We start from the raw sequence: 20,323 nt of genomic DNA on the forward strand, positions 1-20,323 counted from the left end.
CCGTCGCCCGCCCCGTCCTTCCTCCTCCGCCATGGCCGTCGGGGGCACGAAGACGTCGACGCCACCCTCCTCCTCATCCGGCTCTTCCTCGTCGGCGGGTGCTTCTTGGACGGGGGCAGGAACTCCCGTGGCCGCGCGCGCCCGTGGCCGTCCCGGCCTTGCCTGCTTCGGCCTCGCCCGTCCCGGCCTTGCCTGCTCCGGCCACGGCCCTGCCTCGCCAGCTCCGACCACGGCTTTGCTCCCTGCGTGCCCCGCGGCCGCTTCGATTTCGAGGCGCACCACGCCGACCACTCCCGCTACGTGCTCTCCTGCGACGCTGCTAGGAGCGGGGCGGGGCCGAGCCGTGGCTGCTGCTGCGCATGCACGCGCCGGCGACGCGCTGCTCGTGGCGAGCAGACGGCAGAGCGGGTGCAGCTCGGGGTAGCCAGCAAGCAGGTCGTGGGCGGCGGCCTCGAGCGCGAGGAGCGCGGCGGCCTCGAGCGCGAGGAGCGCGCCGGCCTCGAGCGCGAGGAGTGCCAGGCCGCGAGGAGCGCCCGCGGCGGCCTCGAGCGCGAGGAGTGCCCGGCCTCGACAGTTCGCGCGGCGTCGCGCAGCGCCCGCAGCACCTTCAGGAAGCCGTCGTCCCGCTCCCCCTCCTCCGGCCATGCTCCGCCCCGGCCGTGCTCCGCCACGGCCGCGTGAGCCCTTCCCCGATCCGGCTGTGTGTGGTAGGTGGTGGGGCGATGCATACAAGGAGAGAGGAGAAAAAAAGAAAGAAAGGAGAGGAGAGAAGAGAGAGAGGGGCTGGCAAGTGGGCCGATGCATGCGAAATAGAGCGCTGGCACTCTCAGCTGCGCCCCAGCTTTGTGGGTTTGGGTCGGGACTGCCAGCCGTAACTTTGACGAAATCCGACGCTTTTTGAGCTTCCGGGGGCATGACTGGGAGAAAAAATACGCGCCGGCGATGAAAAAGGCCTCCTGGGGGGGCTGTTGGGGGGCCTAGTGGAGATGCCCTTACCCCCCTGGTTTTTTTTGCGAGAAAATTTTCGATCTATTCATCTTCAATCATGACAGTACAACGAATACAAGAAATAATAAAAATTACATCCAGATTCATAGACCACCTAGCGACGACTACCAGCACTGAAGCGAGCCGAAGGCGCGCCGCCGTCATCGCCCCTCCATCGCCGGAGTCGGGCACAACTTGTTGTAGTAGACAGTCGGGAAGTCGTCGTGCTAAGGCCCCGTAGGACCAGCGCACCAGAACAGCAACCGCCGCAGATGAAGAATAACGTAGATCAGAAAGATCCAATCCGAAGACACGCGAATGTAGACGAACAACGACGAGATCCGAGCAAATCCACCAAAGATAGATCCGCCGGAGACACACCTCCACACGCCCACCAACGGTGCTAGACGCGCCGCCGGAACGGGGACTAGGCGGGGAGACCTTTATTCCATCTTCAGGGAGCCGCCGCCGTCTCGTCTTCCTGAGTAGGATACAAACCCTAGCAAAACTGAAAGAAACGACTAAAAACGAAGCCCTCCCGCCAGCCCTTGCCGAGATCCACCGCGAACTACCACGCTACTAGTTTCTTTTTTTTCTCAAAAAAAAAAGATCATCATCGATGGACTTCTTTCACTCCTAAGTGTCGCTGCTTTATGTTATCATGTCACTGCTATATACGTATTTGCTAATCGACATTTATAGTTTTTTTTCTAGAATTGGGTTTGGATCTTACCAAAGTAAAATACATAGTAGGTCACTCGGCTTGCGTCAGGTCATATGGTCCTATGATCTCGCAAAAAAAAAAATGATCCTATGATGATTGGTCTTCAGAATACCCTGTTTTCTTGGGGTAACGAGTAACAGAATTGTGCCTCGCTTCATTAAGAAAAAAAAGAGAACAAGTACATAAGGTTACATAACAGAACAAAAAAAAGAACAAAAAGATGGGTGGATTACTCGTGAACATCCACATCTATACACTCACATTGTTTAAGACACCATGCTCCCTTTTTTTTGCGGGAGAATAATATGTATTACTCAAACCAGACCATCTCGGTCTCTGTTACAACGTTCTAACAAGAAATTTGGACCTGAGCCTAACCATACTGTAGTTATGGGCTCACTCCTACCATACGATGACATTGCATCACCAGCACAATTATGAGTACATTTGGTGTGAGTAATACAAATTACACGATCCATTCGCAGTCAATGTTTGTCGTAATCGCCCTTGCGGGCACTAAGATGTTGTCGAAGACTCGCCAATTTCTTTCCTTCCAGAGAGAGTGCATGGTCAAAAAGAAGAGGGAGTTCAAAACCTTCGTGTGAGTTGGAGAGGCAACACGGCTAGCCTCCATCCACAATTCCGCTAAATCGTCGTGGGAAGGTGTGGGTTTCTCATCCTCTAACTCATCGGTGTTCCAGAGGTTTCCTTCGCGAAGAAGCTTTGTGACTTACTTGCCAGTGTGGAGGTTGCTACACCTGGTTTGGGCAGGTCGATTGCTTGCCTCTTGACGGGGACGACAATAAGGAGCAAATGCGTGAAGGTGGGCAAAGGCAAGAAGAGTGGCGCCGTAGAGAAGACGTATGTGGCTACTTGATCTCCGGTCTCTTGGCCCACCCTCTTGGATTGGGCTGTCGTTGTGGCTTGGGGGTACCTGATGTCTTGTGTTGGGGATCACTCTGTGTGGTGATAGCGTTGGTGGGTTGTTCGTCTGTGGTCCGTTTGTATTGGTTTTCGCCCGGTTTCCCGTGAATTAACTGGGTAATTTTCTTCTTCTTAATTAATCGATGAGGCAAAGCTTTTGCCTCTGTTTCGAAAAAAAAAACTTGCAGCACATTGAAAAAGACCGGGCATAGGAGCACTAGATAAGGAGGTGGTAGATGGTCTTTAGCTTTTGAAGGCAAAGTGGGCAGCATGGCAGGTGAGGCATACTCCTCTTGAGCAGTCGCTTAGAGGTCCAGCAACGAATCTTGAGCACAACCAAGCAAATAATTTTAGTTGCAACATGGCACAAGAACCCCACACCTTCTCCACCCCATGTATGCTAGTCAAGGTAAACAAGGACACACGATGGGCAATTTTCGCTGAGTACTTTCCACATACAGCAAAAAGAGTCAGCCCGACAGACATCAAGTTAGCTTGCCACTGGATCCGAGACCACAACCGCATATCTGCCCAGTCATGACGAGAGAGAAGGGCCCTTTGAAATGCCTAATCCATTTGCCGAGGGGGAGTCCTTTATGCATGGAGCACATAGAGCGAACAACCAAAGACACCGCATGCACAATATCTGGAGCATTCACAACGGCCACTGTACGCTTAATCCATCAGTTAATCAAAAAAATCATGGCACGCCCATGCTTAATCCTTCAGTTAATCAAAAAAATCATGGCACGTCCATTGCAGAGAGTGCAGATATTCGAGGCATAGGACAAGGCAACCGAGTCAGACAGAACATGCACCAGCTAGCCCTGCCAAGGATGCTTTGATCAGTCCTCGAAAGCTAATAGTAGCCCACCCTCAACGCTTCATTGAGCAAGCCAAGATTATGGATGCCTAGTTGACTCACCTTTGTCGGCCGACAGACGATGTCCCAAGCAACTTTGCAATTCATCGGCGTAGCGATGTTCTTCTCGATTGTTGTGGATTACTCTTGTCAATGGCAACTCATCGGTGTTTGGGGTTGTTATTTATTACTTGCAAAGTTTATTACAAAAATGTATGCATTTATATTTAAAACTGAAGTTGCGACACATGTGGTAAGCAATCTAAACTATCTAAATAAATAAGTAAAACTCGCCCCATGTAAAGTTTAGCACCACAAAAATGTGGAAAGAAAATTTTAGTATTCGACTTAAAGTCAAGGGTTTTCTATTGACGAAAAGGCATGGGGCCCAGCGTATACATATACTCCTCCCATGTTTCCCGGTTTTCTGCTCCCTCCCTCCCTCCCTGGCTCCCTCCTGTCCTCCCACAGCCATGACATCTCAAAGGCAAAGTCGCGGCACGGGGAAGCCGGCCGGTGGGTTCGTATTCTCCATCTCCGGCCACAAGCGCAAGCGTTTGGCGGAGTACCCCTGCATGTCGCGCCTCCGGCAGCGGCGACTCCTCGTGTTCCTCTGGAGCCACAAATTCTTTTTTTTTAGAAAGAAGGCTCGCGCAGAGCCCGGCTTTGAATTAACAAAGCCATCAACCGGCCAGGATTACATCTCGACAAACCAAACACACAACTCAACAAGAAAAGAAAAAAGAAAGCAAAAAAGGCGGCAAGATACAACGACGCCAGGGAGCAGCTCACAGACCTAGCATACAACAAGCTAAAGAAGATCGACAATGAGCACCTAGCTTGGGATGACAAGGCCCTCTTGCACACGCGAAGTCTAGGGGTAGGAGAATGCCGGTGCAGAAGAGGAAGAACAGACGCCGCCGAGCAGACCAGCCGTCGCCAAAACACCAGGGCACCAGCGAAAAGACACTACCATCCAGATCCATCTTCGAAGAAGGCCCCTGCCTCCTCGCCTGGCTCAGAAGGCGCCGCACCGTCGACAGATGGACATGTTCTCCCTAGAACCTGGATGGTCGGCATCGATGGAAACCACAGGAGCGGAACCAGGCAGTCCCGTCTTGTCGCCAACTTCTCACCTGGAGCAGAACATCACCGAAATCCAGAGACCCGAGCACACAAAAGACAAGCCGCCAGGATGAACGAAAGAGCAACAGCCAGGACCAAGATAAAAAATATAAGCTTTGGCTCTACGACTCGCTGGAGTGACACCAACGGAAGGGATCCCTCTCCCCTCCTGTCCAGGAACCATGGGCACCGGACAGGGGCACTACAGGAGCATGGAGAGCACCCAATCATCATGGTCCCTCACCAGGGAGGGCATCGCCACCACTGGAGAAACACTGTCATCGCTGACACCCACCACACACATCTCAGCGAAGTCCAACAACCATCCTTGTTCCCTAAGCGGCGCCTTCAGGAAGGATACGGCGCCAATGGCGTCGCCACCGCCCAACAAAGTTGGGGTTTTCACCCGGGAAGCCAAGGGGAAGGGGATGGGGGCAATATACCTGACGGCGCCTCCAGGAAGGTGAGTGGCGCCCGCGGGCGTCACCGCCGTCGAAGCCGGCAGAGCTGGCTTGGGATTTCTCCCGGTCGAATGTACCCGTCACCGGCACCCACCCAGCGGAGGAATGGCGTCTGCGATGAGGCAAACCAGAGCTGGGGGGTGAGGATCCGCCGAATCAGCAGCGGAAGGGAGAAGGCGGCCAGATCTGGCGGCGTCGGAGCAGAGACCGCCGCCGCGCCCTGGCTCGCATCCACCACAGAGCTCGCCGCCCGCACGGCCGAGATCTGCGGCCCGCGCCCGCGCCACCTTGCGCCGAGGTCCGGTGGCGCCCAACCAGCCGGGGCCGCCGCCCCAGATCCCGAGTCCCCCGCGAGCAGCACAGGGCAGCAGCGAGAGGAGTGAGAGGCCCCGCCGCCACCTTCATCAGCAGCGCCCCGGGCTTGGCCGGCGGCCGCTTCGGGCGGCGGCGAGGGGAGGGAGAGAGGGAGGAGGGGCCGACGGCGGGGCTAGGGTTTGAACCCCCGAGCCGCCCGAGAGGGGTGACGCGAGGGGAGGGGGGTGGCTCCCTTCAGATCTCTAGCTCCTGAGCCACAAATTCTCGCAAACCCTTCGAGCGTACGTACCCCCTGAAAGTGAAAATCCCCACTTAATTGTTCGATTGATTTGATTTTGATATCTAACGCCTGCAACTGCAAGCAGTGGATTTGTCTACGACTTGCCTGATAATTCGTACGCGCATGCGTGCAGGTTCACCGGTGAGACGGACGCGTTCATGGACGTGATGCATCTGCACAAGCTGACGCTCCACGGCCAGTGGAGCGAGGCCATCAAGTACCTCTCCCGCTACCTGCCGTCCGACCGTCCGCTGGGCGTCCACGGCCGCGCCCTCTGCCACTTCCTCCGCCTGCACAAGGCCATCGATGACATCGTCGCCGGGGCAAAGGAGGCCCTCCCCGTGACCGCGGCCGTCAGTCTGTGCTTGGACCGCTTCCCCACTCGCAGCCCTGCCCTCACGAAGCTCCGCATCATCTTCTTGTCCCTCATCGAGTCCAAGACACTAAGGTATCATTCATCCCAGTGACCCAATCAGTTCATCGAGCCTCAGATATATGTCTGCCTATATGAACTGTTTTGTCCTTGAGCCTCACATATGAATATAGATTTATTTTTTAGAGGAAGATTACCCTTGGCCTCTGCATCACCATGATATGCACAACCATCTTTATTAGTTATTCATTAGAGTGTGATAAAATTAATACAAGGATCAAGCCGAAGCCCTTTTATAGGTGAACAAAGTCGCTACATCTACACAAATACGGATGTCTCTTGTCTGCATAACAAATACAATCTAATTCAGATGCCTTAATACCATCTGGTCTAGGCGTCCTAAAACATGCACCGCCTGCGCATGCTGAAGGATCCGCCGCCATCATCTTCTGTCATCCCGTCTTCTACAAGAGGAATCACTACATAGATCTTGCCAGTCCCATCTGCCGTCAACGTCACCACGACACCACACAGCGTCACCAGCCTGCGCGCGTTGATAAAACCGCGTCCAACTCTGAGACTTCGCTGCTGCACGCCGCCGAGACCCACCGTCTTCAATGCGGTCGATGTAACACCACTCCACCCATTGGCCTCTCCAACGAATCACTGCTCCAAGATGATGCCCCCAGGAGGGAGAACGACACCAAAGTCTCCGTCATCATCCGATCTGAGAGACCCAGATCTAGGGTTTCCACCGTAAGAGCTACCACTTGGAGAAAGAGGGGCACGCCATCTGCAAATGCCGACGCACCCAAGCGGCGCCCACCGCCACATAGCTCTCATGACGCCGCCTTCAAGAAGGACACGGCGCCAAGAGCATCGTCGCCGCCTTAGGGTTTTTACCCGAGAGACCGTGAGGTGGGAAAAGGTAGGGCGGATCCGAACGACGTCTCCAAGAAGAAAAATGGCATCGGGTGTCGTCGTCGCGGCCGACATGAGCCGACCTGGGAATTATCCCGATCTGGATCCCCACCTCCCGCTCCGTCCCAACCTAGTAACCGGCTAGCAGCACGGCCATGTCCGGTAAGACGGAGTGCACGCAACATGGGTTCGAGGAAGAAGCAGCTCGGCGTCGTTGGCCGCCGGGGCAACAAGCCGGGGCACCAACCTGCCAGTGAATCTATGGTCATCCGGTCTGATCATCGGTAGCCCTCCGGCCCCGCCGCGCCACCGGGCAGGGAGGCCATCCCTGCTGCAAAGGCCACTGCTGGGACGCCGGCCGGCCGCCATGCCATCGTTGTCCATCAGGGCGCCATGGTCTAGATCGGCACCACCACGATCCAGGATCACATCCTCGAGATGAGGCGTCCCGCGCCACCCTATAGACTCGAGAGGGGAAGCAACATAGTTGCCATGTTTCTGGTACTGTGGGAACGAGGAACGGGAACGAGGGACGAGAGTCGGTGGCTGAAAAAAATAGGGTACAACGAGGGTATACATCTCTCGAACGATTTTTTTATAGCGGGGACGCGATCCAATCCGTTTGGGTACGATGAACCCGGTACGGTACCATGGGTCGAGGAACGCCGTTCCTGAAGAACGACGACTCCCTGACGGTCAACATTCCTTGCTGTTAATGGATCCCTTGCAATTATGGACTGGAGGAAGAACGAGTAGTTCTTGAGAAAAGAAACGACGGCCTGAGTAAATTATGCCTCGCGTTTTGGCTGTTGGATCCTCGAACCTGAATCGAGGAGCAGGCTGCGGGGACGCCGAATCTTCATCGAATCGTACTGAATCCGACCTCGTTCCCGAATCCAATTCCGCGTCGATGAATCGGGATCGAGGGACGGCCTACCGTTCCCCGTTTCCGGCTACTATGGGAAGCAGTACCTTCACCGTCGGACGCACGGGCTTTGCCCGACGCCGACCAGTGGTGGCGGGGGGGGGGGGGGGGGGGGTCGGCGGCTGGGGCTAGGGGCCCTCGGTCGCGCGCGCGGGGGGCGACAGATCACTTAATGTGTTTGGGAAAACAACGAAAATCCCTTCAGTTATGGACTTTGGAGCCGATATGAATATAGATGTTTCGTGTTTGGAAATGCAGGGATTCCGTGGACTTGATGCGGCTGAGGTGCGAGGCTTCATCGATCATGCATGACTTGGTTACTCAGACTTCAGAGTTGAAAGACTATATGCGCTCCTGCGGCGGGTCAATGGATCCCCAGAACGTACTTCCCCTCGGATTCGGCCACGCTAGGTACGCTACTGACCCCTCTCAGTTTCTTGGCTCGATTCCTTACTAGCCAGTGACCGTCAGTTTGATTGCGCATCTGCTTGCTAGTTTACGTCCGAGGCGACACCTGAAGAAACAGGGCGGCCAGGTCCCGGCGTCTGTGGTTGCCAGGCTTTATCTTCAGAAGAAGAAGATGTATGTGGTACACCCCCGCAAAAAAAAAGATCTTTGTGGTACACTTCTGTTTTTCTTTTCCAACTCTTGGTAGTACTCTGACTAATTATAGATAGACATGTTCCGTGCTTTGTGCAGGCTGCCCTCTTCGACCTCAAGTGATCACTCTCCGGGGTTAACTAGGGGTATTATACTTTTTTTTTGAAATAAGGGGTATTATACTTATTGTCACCGGCATCTTGTGGTTGCCTCCTAAGTCCTAACTATTGTGTGTGTGCTCTGCTTATTAATAACTAATAACATGTTTTTTTCTCCTCTGTCTCTCAATGCCAGAAGCCTTCGTTAAGGCTAAGGAATGGTTGGTGGACCTTGTTGGTAAAGCGCTGCTCTATGCCCTAGCTCTATTTTCTTTTATTATATGTCAGCAATTAAATTTGTGCTCAAATTCTTGATGGTTAGGATTTGAACAATAGCAACTGATAAACTTATCTGATCTTCAGGTAGAAGTGTGGAAGCTGGTAAGCCGCGTCAAGGGGATTCAATTCAATCGACATGTAGCAGAGGTAACTTCCACTCTCTTCTCATCTACGAAAGCTTTTACTCGACATTGCACGGTCTTAATGATTAGATAAAATGTTTTTACCGTTGACTTAGAAATAGTTACAGTTTTGCTATTTCGCAAGCTATTTCTAAGTCAATGGTAACCATATTGACAATCAACATTTGTTGAATCTTTGTGGGCTATAGTGTTTAAAATTTTGACAATACTATTTCAGTAATTATGGTTGGTACAAAAATACTTTTATCTCAAAGGCTTGGACTCGATTCAAACAAAAATTCAAGATCAACATCTGATGAAAATTGTTCCAAAAGATCTAGAATATTTTCCTGAACTTTGAAATCTCTTGGTCATTCACCGTAGACCGAAGTGCTCTCAAGCCACTGTTTTTTTTGTGTCCCTCCCCCCTCCCTTTTTTACAGAAGTTGTCTTATGAGTGAAATGCATCATTGGTCATTGTACTTGTGTCGAAAGTTCACTTTAATCCCTGTACTTAGGAATACAGTCAGTATGGTCACTAAATACGACATAAGGTGATTATACGGTCACTGACTAACCGTATAAGTTCGTATTTTGCATACTTTGACCGGTCAAACTACCTATGTGGCAAATAAGCAGTCTAGTCTTCTCTGTACCTTTATGCAGGTCCCACCTGTTAGAGAGTTGAAGGAAGAACTGAATAGGTAACTCGTCGCTAGCGCCCAAGCGAGCTAGCCAACTGAACCAGCTGAATGTTACTGCTGAATAACTAGAGCGCGACGTTATTATTACAACACGCACCACGCATGCACACACTCGCACACAATACGCATGCGCACACTCGCTAGCAGCCTAGCACACAGCATGCACGCATGACATATCGGAGGCCGCCGGGTCTTGCTCCGGCAGCCGCGCCACCACCATGGTGCGTGCACACGACGAGGAGAGCGACTGATGTGGGTCTCGCCGCTGTCGTCCGTGTAGCCATCTCACATAGACAGACAGTTGGTATTCGTTGCACCAGCTACTCCTGCAGCTCATGTGCATCCACTGGCAAGTCTGGCATCGATCAGTATTGCTACGCGGCGAGCGCTCACTCGGATGGCCGGCAACAAGACGTACACCTCGGCACCGTCCACTCATGCTAGCCATGCTAGGCGGCAGCTGCTTGCTGCGCGTACGTACCTAGCTGTGTTTGTGCTTATGCTTGTGTGTGTACGTGCATGTTGTGAATGGTGAGAATATGGCGAGAAGTTGCACGATCGCACCGAGCGGCGACAAGCTGCATGCGAACCAGCTGACGCTGAAGGCCGGAGAGTAAAGTTTATTTTAAACCTTGAGTTCATAGAGGTTGTCTCAATTGAACTCTGAACTCTCAGTCCCTAAAATCCATACATCCAGGGCGGGATCACACTCTGCTGTCACTAACTATGTGGGTCCACATGTCATATTCATCCTCTCCCACGCTGATCTTTCCCTCTCCCAAGTACAGCGGCGGCCCTTTTGGCAAAAGCTCGATGGTTGGCATACGCCGTGCTAAGCCCAACCAGCTAGCGTACACGGGCGTGCCCCTCGCCGCGCCCTTCTGTCTAGCATCACCGGCCACTGGTATACAAGCCCCGTGGAGCGACCACAACCCGCCGCGTCATGTCCAGTACCTGGCACCAAGCGTACCCCAGATGGAGGCAGTTGGCACGCGGCTAGGGGTTTTGGCCGGAGTCGAACACGAATTCTTGGTCAGCGCGGTAGAAGCGAGCTTAGAGGCTACGTGAGCTGCAGGGGAGTGCATGCACACCACTTGTTTGACAGAATGGTGGTGGGTACGGGAGGTCCTTGTGCAGAAGTGCAGCTGTACGTCGGAGACGACAGTGGTTTTCGCGGTCTCGATCTCGCGCTCCTGACGGCCGCGTCGACGCCGGCTCCTCATTGGACAAGTTGGTCACCGTGTCCAGCATGTTGCGGAGGTCTCGGTAGCCGTGTGGTGTCAGGGTCTCGTTCTTCGGTCCGGGCAGCTCACTACAGTTCCTAACAACGCGGGCAAGACGTCTAGCATGTCCGGCTGCCGGGAGCTCAAAAACGTCCGGGGCCATCATACCCGTCATTAGCGCCGGCCCCTGGGAGCTCAAGCACGTCCAGGGCGTGGCCACCAGCAGCGCCATGTGCATGCTCCTGGCGCTCTCCCTGAAGAGGACATAGACGAAGGAGCCGGCGCTCAGCGGTCTCGCGGACGTGGCGGCGGCGAGCATGGGGAGGCGGGAGATGGCAGAGGACGAGACAGCCTCATGGGGTGCAAAGCAAGCTCGGTGCCTTCCAGTATTCATCGAGTATGGATACTAAGCATGAAGCTCGTGTTAGTCGGTTCGTTGCGTTCCCTAGATCCATGCCGATGTGTTCTAGTAGTATCCGTTCGTAGTGCTAGTTAAGTTTTATCTGATTTGGAATTTCTTCTTGTTTCATAAAAGAAGGAAATGCGAGAAGTGAGTGATCCCGGTCGGGATCTTTTCTTTCCAGGTGCGGCAAACAGAGCTAGAGTTGAAATTGACTAGGATCAGTAAATACAGGGTACCGATTTTAGGGATTTAGAGTTTGAGGTTTAAATTCAACCACACATACAACTTCAAGGTTTAAAATAGACTTCACTCAAGGTCGAAAGATGCATGGTCGTGGTGACGACGTCTAATGTATGACATGGCGCGAGGGCTCTAACATCAGGGACGGCAGACGAAACAGGTGCGTGCTGCGTGCACCCATGCTAGCGCGTATTGTGAGTATGGGTAGTGCGTGCTGCACGCTTATGCAGGAGTATAAAAGAATGTCGCTACGCACATTGATACTGAAATGTTTTGTTTGAGATGACTTGTGCGCGCCGGTTGCCTCTCGGAGATCTAAAAAGTTCGACCCACACCGTTGCACTCTATTTTTTATATTTTCTCAACTCACTAATAGGTGGGACCCGCATAAAGGTACAAGAACGCTGGCTGACTAGGCTGTTTATTTGCCTCATAGGCAGTTTCACCTGTCAAAGTATGCAAAATACGAACCTATATGGTGAGCCAATGACTGTATAATTATCTTATGTCGTATTTAGTGATCGTATTCTTAAGTACGATGATCAAACTGAACTTTCGATACAAGTACAATAACCAATGATGCATTTTACTCTTGTCTTATCTACATCTGAAACATTTTTGTCCCGTAAGTTCTCCATAACCATGCTTTTGTGGGTTACTTCACGGTTTACGCACATATTTGGTGTGCACAATGAGCCTCATCGCGTTTGATTGTTGTTCATCGCACTTTGCTGCCTACTTGCCACCGTTTCTCACTGTTGAACTCGTTGCGGGTGCCCCTGGCCAGCAGACTAGTTTGGTTACCCTTCCCAGGCCGGCTGGCAATTCTGGCTTCAGACTAGTGACTAATCTTGGTAAATCAGTTCAATACCCGCAGTCGTTTATAAAATGATAAAACCTTTATCGAGACAATTAATCCTGTAATTGTTTTTTTCTTAGAAACATCAAATGTACCAATGAAAGGGTCAAAGGGTTATGTCTTCATTGATATTCACTCTTTGTGCCCTGTAGTGTTTGCATATATCCTCATCAATAATCTTATTTTTTGAAACAAAATAATCTTCCATAATTGCAATTGGCAGCTTTATTAAAAGAGGCAAAGGAATGGATACTCTATCTTCCATAATTGCAATTGGTCGCTCTCGCCTAGGGCGACTCGGGGGCGCCTCCCTAACCCTAGCGCGCCGCCGGCCAATCGCCCCCTAGCCCCGCGCCGCCGCCGGAGGAAGCCGCCGGGCGAAGCTCGTGCGGCTGACGGCGGCGGCGGGGCGACTCCTTGCGGCTCCCGTTGGGACTGGGGCGGCGGATCTCGGCGGGAACCGGCGGTGGCCCGGGCGTGCACGGCCCATCCGGCGGCGTGGTGGCGGGTCTCGGCGGGGGGTTGTAGGTGGTGGCGATCTGGCGCCTCCTCTGTTGGAGGGCCTTGGCTCCCCGGGGTGGCGGCCCCGGCGATGGGCGCGGTGCAGCCGGCGGGCTGTGCCGGCGGGCTCTGGTGGGCAGCCTCCCACGGCCGCGCGGGCGGCGTGGGGGCTGCGGACGCTGGCGCAGTGGCGGCTCCTCGCAATCCGTCATGGCTCCATGTAGAAGATCCGCCCCTGCTTCGATCTGTCCCGATCTGTGCTGGCGCCGGTCCTTGGCGGCGGCTTTCGGCATCCCCTATGGCCGGCCTGGCGGATCTGGCGTGCGGGTGAGGTTCCGGGGGAAACCCCTGGCTGGTGCGGCAGCCTCCCCAAAGTCGACGCCTTTGGCGCCGATCCCCTTCCTGAAGGCTTTGGGGTGGATCCTCTCCCTTCCGCCTCCTCCTCGAGCTATGGCGAAAGCTTTTGTTCCCCTGGTCTGGGCGTCGACGGCACCCTGGTGTCGTGTTCCTTCTTGAAGGCGGCGGCTGGGAACAGCTCTTGGTGGCGGGGCTGCTGGTGGCGTGGTGGCGGTGCGCTTCGGCCTTCTACTTGATGCCGCGCCTTGCTTCGCGGGACCAGCGGACGGTTTCTTTGGTGGAGCGGTGCTTCATCCATACATTGATGGCGACGGATCTTGACGGCGTGGCGCAGTGCAGATTCGGAGTTCGATGTGGGAGGATGGACTCGCGCAGGAGGACGACGCTGTCTGGCGTCGTGGTGACGTCGATGGCAGAGAGATCTGGCATGGTAGATGCAACAGTACAGCTCTAAAGATGGACTCGTGGCAGGTGGCTGCGGCGGCCTCATACCCGGCAGGCGTCCTGGTTGAGAAGTGCGCCGGACTGGTAGGTGCCCCATACCAGGCAGGCGTCCTGGTTGGGACCTCAGGTCTTAGATGTTTAGGTTTGGCTGCGATGTCTGTTTGGTATTAGGCCCAGGCTATCAGCGCCCCTTCATCATTTGGATAGGTGTAGCGACAGTTGTTGCTTAGACGGTGGCTTTAGTCTTGCTGTTGTATTACTTTGTAAGGTCTTATGAGAATAATTAATAAAGTGGCCGTATGCATCGCCCAGATATAGAGGCCGGGGGTCATCCTCCTTTTCTAAAGAAAAATGAATACTTTATCTTACTGGTAAGCTAGACTGCCCTACATGCGTTTAGTTCTAGTGCATGACACTGTCAACTGATGAGCTTATTTGAACTACAGACGAGCGTCTGGAAGCCTGGCCGGAGATGCCATATTTCAGTGAACCAGGTAGCTTCACACTCTATCTTTCATCCACCGGCTGTCAACCATTCATCTAGATTGTTTTTTTTGTGTGTGCATTGTTCTTTCCACTTTATCAGCGAGAGGTTGGAGGACTCCCGTCCCCCGCGTCCCTCTCTGAGGCGACTCGGTGGAACCCTAGCTCCTTCCGCCGCTGGCCCTCCTCCACCCTTTCTCCCCCCTTGCCGCCGCCGAGGGACACAGCCGGGCAAAGCCCAGGTAGTGCCGGCGGCGGCGGGGCCTCTCCCTGGCGCGTCTCTCTCTCTCTCTCTCTCTCCCCTGGCGGCGGCGCGAGTTCTTCCGACGGCGGCTTGGCGGCGTGGCGCGGCGGAGCTCCGGCGATGACTCGGTCCTACGGCGGGGCGAAGGGCAGGGCACCGTCCAGTGGTGCTACCTTCGCGGCGGCTGCGGCTTGGGGCCCTTGACCCCGATCCGATCTGGATCTGGTGGTGCTTGGGCCTAGGCCATGGCGGCTGGCGAGGCGTGGTGTTCGTCGGGGCTTGTCGGCCTCTAGGCACCATGGGGGTGCCGGCGGCGACGCGTGCCCGGCGTGGTGACACTGGTGGACGTGGTGGTCATCTTCTTCCAGAGATGGCCGGCCAGAGGCTTGGTGATCGGATCTCGAGATCCATCATCTAGTCCCGGCTGTGAGTAGGGGAGACATGGTTGCCGGTGCAAACCGAGCCGACGGCAGGCGATGGCGGCGTTCTCGCCGTTACCTTGATGGAGGCATCGTCGTGTAACTACTATCGATCCACTCGTGCTGCTCCGGGGGAAACCCTAGGATCTGGTGTTCCAGATTGGACGATGGCGGCACTGCGGTGTCGTTTCTCTCTTGGGAGCATCGTTTGTGGAGCAGCGCTGGAAGTCAGAGGCAGGAGGTGGAGCGGCTTTGTCTTGCACGGAGCTTTGGTGGAGATGTCAAGTCATGCCTGACCGACAGGTGCTACGCTTTGTCATGCCTGGTCGGCAGGTGCTACGCACGACAGATCCCAAGGACTTCAAGCTGTGTCGGCTGGTGGTACTTGGCAGCATGGTGCTGAGGTGTATCAGTGGTGACCGCGACGTGCTCAGATGTTTGCGCGCAGGGAGGAGGTGCCGTTGATGTTTGCGTGCTGGGAGGAGGTGTCGTTGGGCGCCGTGGTGGCGTCGACGATAGCTAGACCGCGCAAGATTGATGCATCAGTGCAGTTCTGAAGATGGAGCGGTGGCAGTTGGCGGCGGCGGCCTCTAAGAGCACGCCGGACTAGTGTGTGCCCCGGACCCGGCAAGTGGCTAGGTTGGCGTCTCAGGTCTTAGATGTTAGGCTTGGCTGCGATGTCTGTTTGGTATTAGGCCCAGGCTATCTGCGCCCCTTCATCAACTGGATAGGTGTAGCGACAGTTTGTTGCTTAGACGACGGCTTTAGTCTTACTGTTGTATAACTTTGTAAGGTCTTGTGAGAATAATTAATAAAGTGGCCGTATGCATCGCCCAGATGCATAGGCCAGGGGTCATCCTCCTTTTCTTAAAAAAATAAAATCAGCAAGAGGTTATCTGCTGTCTTTTTCTGATCGACCAACTCGTCGTCGCAGGTGTTTTTGCTGCTCGACTCTCACAGACTATGCCTGATGCCTTCACAAGGCCTGCTGAAAGTTCTTCGATCTCATCAGACTCGGAAGCAGGTACACTAGTTGGAAGTGGAACTCGTGCCATGAATTTAAGTGCAGGCTGTTGTGTGCCATGAATTTAAGTGCAGGCTGTTGTTAAGTTCAGAAAAAAAAAGTGCGGACATGCAAATAAAATGCATGCAACACCATCCTGCTTTGGCTTTCCTTGGAATTTTGAGTCAATGGAGCTATGCCCTGGTACTGTGAAGGAGTGATAGTAACCAGGGGCTTTCCTGTGCAGGTATCGGTGATCTTTTGAGCCAGTGATGGAGCCTGACACCGGAGTGTATATATGCTCCTCGGATCAGGGCAAGCTTCATTTGAGGCGATTGATCCCACAAAAGCACGCGCATGATGACACAACCAGCAAAACACTTCAAGTTCAAAGTTCAGACTATATGAAGCAGTTTGCACATGTTTGACCGGATCAAGAAGCTAAGATGAACATGTTGTCCGGGAGATCAGACTACTATGCCACATTTGAGGCGGTTGATCCCACAAAATTGAACAAGATATGTGAAGAATCTAGGAGTGTTTTTTCTGTTAAGTTTCTTTCGCAATCAGACTCCACGAGCACTCAAAAATAACCGCCAGCGAAGCTACCGGACATCTCCTCGGTACTCATCAGCTCATCTGTTGGGTCAATGGCACTCTTCAGCATTTCTCCCAAACTCGCAAATTCACCGTAATGATAGATGGCGTCGGACTGAAAGGGGGCATCATTGGCAGCCTCGGCTTCCTCGACCTCAACATTGTTGGTAGCAGCTGCTCCTTCTTCATCTTCTGCAGCCTCGGCTTCCTCGACCTCAACATTGTTGTCAGCATTGGCTCCTTCTTCATCTTCTGCAGCCACAAGGTCCATAGCAACAAGATCAGTTTGTGCAGACTAAAACAAAGTCAAACATGTGTGTCATTTTTTTAGCAAAGTCAAACCTGCTACAGAAGGTCCGGCACATACGAGCTCTTTCATCTTATTGATGACATGTCCCATCTTATCATGCAGAAGATGAATATTTCCCACTTTTGTTCCCATGGTGTTGAACATATCAACGGTTTCATTCACCTCGACTCCAATTTGATTATACAGATGCTCAGCACCTTTTACCTATATGTGCAGAATTTTATCATTAGCATCACAACAGATTTAAGATTTAACTAATCATGCCCCTACCCCAATCAGCACCGAAATCAAAGTAGAAAATGGCACGAACCTCTCTTTGTATCTCTGCAAAGACATCTCTCTTATCAACAGGGATGAAGGTGTCAGTCAAGGTTCGACGCCTCTTTTCAGCAGGCTGTTCACTTTGCGTTAGCTTATGAGGTGAGTTTTCAGCATTAATAAGGTTGATTGTTCTGGAGAGCTTGAGTAGCTCAATCAGATATGGTGTACTCATCCCAGGACATTGATCAAGGTGGGGAGAGATGACCTGGATGGTTCCAGAGTTAAAGATTTTAAGGCTACAACCCAAACATCTGAAGGTAGGCTTAGTCGCTGATCTAGATGCGAGAGGAAAAGCAAAAACCCATAGTGCATCCTTCTTGCGAACAATCTTATACCTAGATAAGAAAATAAATTTTAGAAGCTACAGTAATAATCCACATTACTCAATGAACTAAGTTCAATATGTTAGTCACATACCCGATTGCATTTGGCAAATACAGCCTCATGTAGTCATTGACGGCAATCTTAGTCATAAGAATACTGGTGTATGGATGAGTCAAGCTGCAAAAATAGTAATAGACAATGAAAATTGAACATGGAGTGAGGTAAAAGATCCATCTATGTACAGATTATATTAGAGTCAGAATCTGCTACCTTTTCTTCGCAGTTAGGCATCCCTTGATGTATTTGAGACCCTCGGATAGCTCAGCAATGGTAGCATTCCTGAGACCCTCTTGCCCTTGATCGATCAATTTCTGAAAGGGCTGCATTTCAGCTTCAAAGAGCATCTCAGCATCAGAAATTTTGTTTTGGTCAATTAAGTCAACCGCACGACACATGAATATGCGCAAGAAAAGCATAGGGTGGGACTTGAAAGGCTCTTCGCCAGGGATAAATTCCATCAAATACGCATGAAGCTGATCCCATTCCTTCAGTTGAACCAAATTATCGACATGGGCGCTACTGAATGTTTTCATACCTGAAAAGGGCCAAAAGATATCTATTAGTGAACGACCAGGAGCAATGATGAACTAAGATTTAAAAGCATGGCAATGTACTACATGCGGATATGCCACATCACAGCTCTAACTAAACATCCATTTGGTTAGAGCAGATTGAGAGTAGATCTAAAATTTCAGTATGCCTGTACACTAAAGACTGAACTGTCACATCATTTCTTTTCAAGACTCAGCTAGCCTTGCAATACATACTACTACTATCAGTATGGTATGGCCACATGAAAGCCCAAAAGATGGAATGAAGAGCATACTCAGCAAACTGATAAACATAAGCAGTACTAGGAGTTGTATTTGTATGGTGTACTAAACACAGAAAATAAATGAGCCAAAGCACAAGCAGCAGCAAACCAATGAACAACGTCAGATTAGAAGAGCTCTGAATCTGGCAAAAAAAAACATGAGCTTAGAACCATCAGTTATTTGAAATGCATAAACAAAGAAAGGAGAAGTCAACTTTCAGCACAACCATCTTCTGAGTTTGTAAAATACGCATGCTGCCAAAGTGCCTGATCAAGATACAATACTAGCATTTGTCCCAACTACAGCCTAAACATGGGCAACACTAGTTTCTCACATTACAATCGGTTACTCTACAGCAACAAATTACCTACCATTACGAGTATTCTGTCCCTGTTAATTCTAGGCAACCGCAAGGTACTTACTTGTAAGAGTTCTGCCATAGAAGAAACATATAGATAAAACGCAGGTCTGGAAGGTTGTTTCACGGCCATTACCAGCCTCATGTAGGCAATATGTCCACATATCTAATCGAGAATGGTAGTGATACAAGCATCCGGGGCCCATTAGCAATTCCAGAAGAAGAAACACGATGGTCCTAAACGTCCAATCAAGCCCAGTCTAAATGAAGCATCATGAATCGTTATAACAAGGTGAACCTATCCTTTCTTCTAGTCCAATCCTGGCCATAATCTCCAATCATACATTAAAATACAATCTCCACCCCATGTATCCAAAACCTCTGCCATTATCTGAAACATCGGAAACCCCTGCCTACAATGCAGGGTGAACATTATCCTGAAACATCGGAAACCCCTGCCTACAACGCAGGGTGAACATTATCCTGAAACATCGGAAACCCCTGCCTACAACGCAGGGTGAACATTATCCTGAAACATCGGAAACCCCTGCCTACAACGTAGGGTCAACATTATCTTGAAACATCGGAAACCCCTGCCTACAACGCAGGGTGAACATTATCTGAAACATCAGAAAACCCTGCCTACAGCGCAGGGTGAGCATAACAGTTGGGGACAGGGGTTAGCGACCTTCAAAACCCACAGCCGCAGGGTATCGCGGGCTGCGGCGTTCGGACGGGACGGTGATGAGCTTTGTGGGACTGGGACGGCGGGAGGGAGCATAAGGGTTGTGCGGAAGAGGACGACGATCTGTGAGCTTGCGCATCCCTAAACATTTGGGAGCAAATCCATATGCCTAGAATAAGCAGGAGAAATGAAAAAGCGGGCAAAAAAACCGCTGTACCCTGAGCCTGAGAGGACGAGGACCCTGAAGTTCCCCCGGAGAAGCGCGTGACGCGGTTGACCATCCCCACCGTCGCGCCAGCCGCGGCGACAGACGGCTCCTCCGTGACCAGAGGCGGCGGCGACTGCTCTTCTCCCTGAGCGACGGTGGGCGGCGGCGCCGTCGACCGCGAGTGGTCCGAGGGCAGCGGCGCCGATGGCGATGCTTGCCGCGGGTTTCCGTCTTGCGCCATGGCGGCGGGCGTGGGAGGTGTCGTCGAGGTCGAGGGGCTGTGAACTTGTGACACCGCAAAGCTTTGCTGCGCTCCCCCCTAGGCGAAGAGAGAGAGGGAGAGAGAGAGAGGGGCAGGAAGGGGGGGGGGGGGGGGGGGGGGGTTTAAAAAGCCGACACACAGCCGGTGTCCCTACACAGACCAGCTCACAACACGTAACCGCAACTTCTCGCGCTGTAAATCCCAGCCCACCTCTCTCTAGAGCACATCAATGGTTACTGCCTAGCCTACCCGTACCCGCAAAAAAGAATGGTTACTGCCTAGCCTGCTTTTGACGGTCAGTGTATGTGACTCGTGACTGCCTGCTGTGCAACGTCGGAGCGTAAAAACCGGAGCGAGTGATCTTGCGTCTGGTACTTCAATGAAGTATACCTGTGCATAACATCAATGATTACCACGTTGTACACTCTGCGGTGCCCGTACCCTTGCATAGTTGTTCTACACGTCTAGCTACTACACACTGAGGTGCTGGCCCTGCAGATTTACGTG

General features: G+C 52.4%; 2 protein-coding genes across 2 annotated transcripts; one reads left to right on the forward strand and one right to left on the reverse strand.

The window, feature by feature from the left end:
- The first annotated feature begins 3,970 nt into the window (after positions 1-3,970).
- LOC147986432 (uncharacterized) lies at positions 3,971-15,959 on the forward strand. Its single transcript, XM_087542005.1, has 12 exons — positions 3,971-4,108; positions 5,645-5,679; positions 5,812-6,126; positions 8,156-8,308; positions 8,393-8,479; positions 8,597-8,643; positions 8,792-8,833; positions 8,959-9,019; positions 12,338-12,420; positions 12,649-12,688; positions 14,172-14,221; positions 15,808-15,959. Exons 1-12 carry the CDS (start codon positions 3,971-3,973, stop codon positions 15,957-15,959), a joined length of 1,203 nt encoding a protein of 400 aa, XP_087398131.1.
- Positions 15,960-16,376: 417 nt separating this feature from the next.
- On the reverse strand, positions 16,377-19,881 carry LOC147986433 (uncharacterized). The gene is made up of 6 exons (XM_087540049.1): positions 19,564-19,881; positions 17,699-18,023; positions 17,522-17,605; positions 17,094-17,439; positions 16,816-16,987; positions 16,377-16,725 (listed from the first exon to the last, which is right to left on the reverse strand). Exons 1-6 carry the CDS (start codon positions 19,793-19,795, stop codon positions 16,460-16,462), a joined length of 1,425 nt encoding a protein of 474 aa, XP_087396175.1. The 5' UTR covers positions 19,796-19,881; the 3' UTR covers positions 16,377-16,459.
- Between the last annotated feature and the right edge of the window lie 442 nt (positions 19,882-20,323).

The sequence above is a fragment of the Triticum urartu genome, chromosome 2A, assembly GCF_056163025.1.
Source record: "Triticum urartu cultivar PI428250 chromosome 2A, HENAU_Tu73, whole genome shotgun sequence".
Taxonomy (NCBI): Eukaryota; Viridiplantae; Streptophyta; class Magnoliopsida; order Poales; family Poaceae; genus Triticum; species Triticum urartu.

Excerpts from the sequence above, each read along its gene's own strand:
- LOC147986432 (XM_087542005.1), top strand. The coding sequence starts at position 3,971 with ATGACATCTCAAAGGCAAAGTCGCGGCACGGGGAAGCCGGCCGGTGGG. Across the intron at positions 8,644-8,791 it reads CTCTCCGGGGTTAACTAGGG|AAGCCTTCGTTAAGGCTAAG; the intron begins GTATTATACTTT and ends TCTCAATGCCAG. Across the intron at positions 14,222-15,807 it reads GCCATATTTCAGTGAACCAG|GTGTTTTTGCTGCTCGACTC; the intron begins GTAGCTTCACAC and ends TCGTCGTCGCAG.
- LOC147986433 (XM_087540049.1), bottom strand. The coding sequence starts at position 19,795 with ATGGCGCAAGACGGAAACCCGCGGCAAGCATCGCCATCGGCGCCGCTG. Across the intron at positions 16,988-17,093 it reads TTGCAGAGATACAAAGAGAG|GTAAAAGGTGCTGAGCATCT; the intron begins GTTCGTGCCATT and ends CTGCACATATAG. Across the intron at positions 16,726-16,815 it reads TGCCGGACCTTCTGTAGCAG|AAGATGAAGAAGGAGCCAAT; the intron begins GTTTGACTTTGC and ends TTGTGGCTGCAG.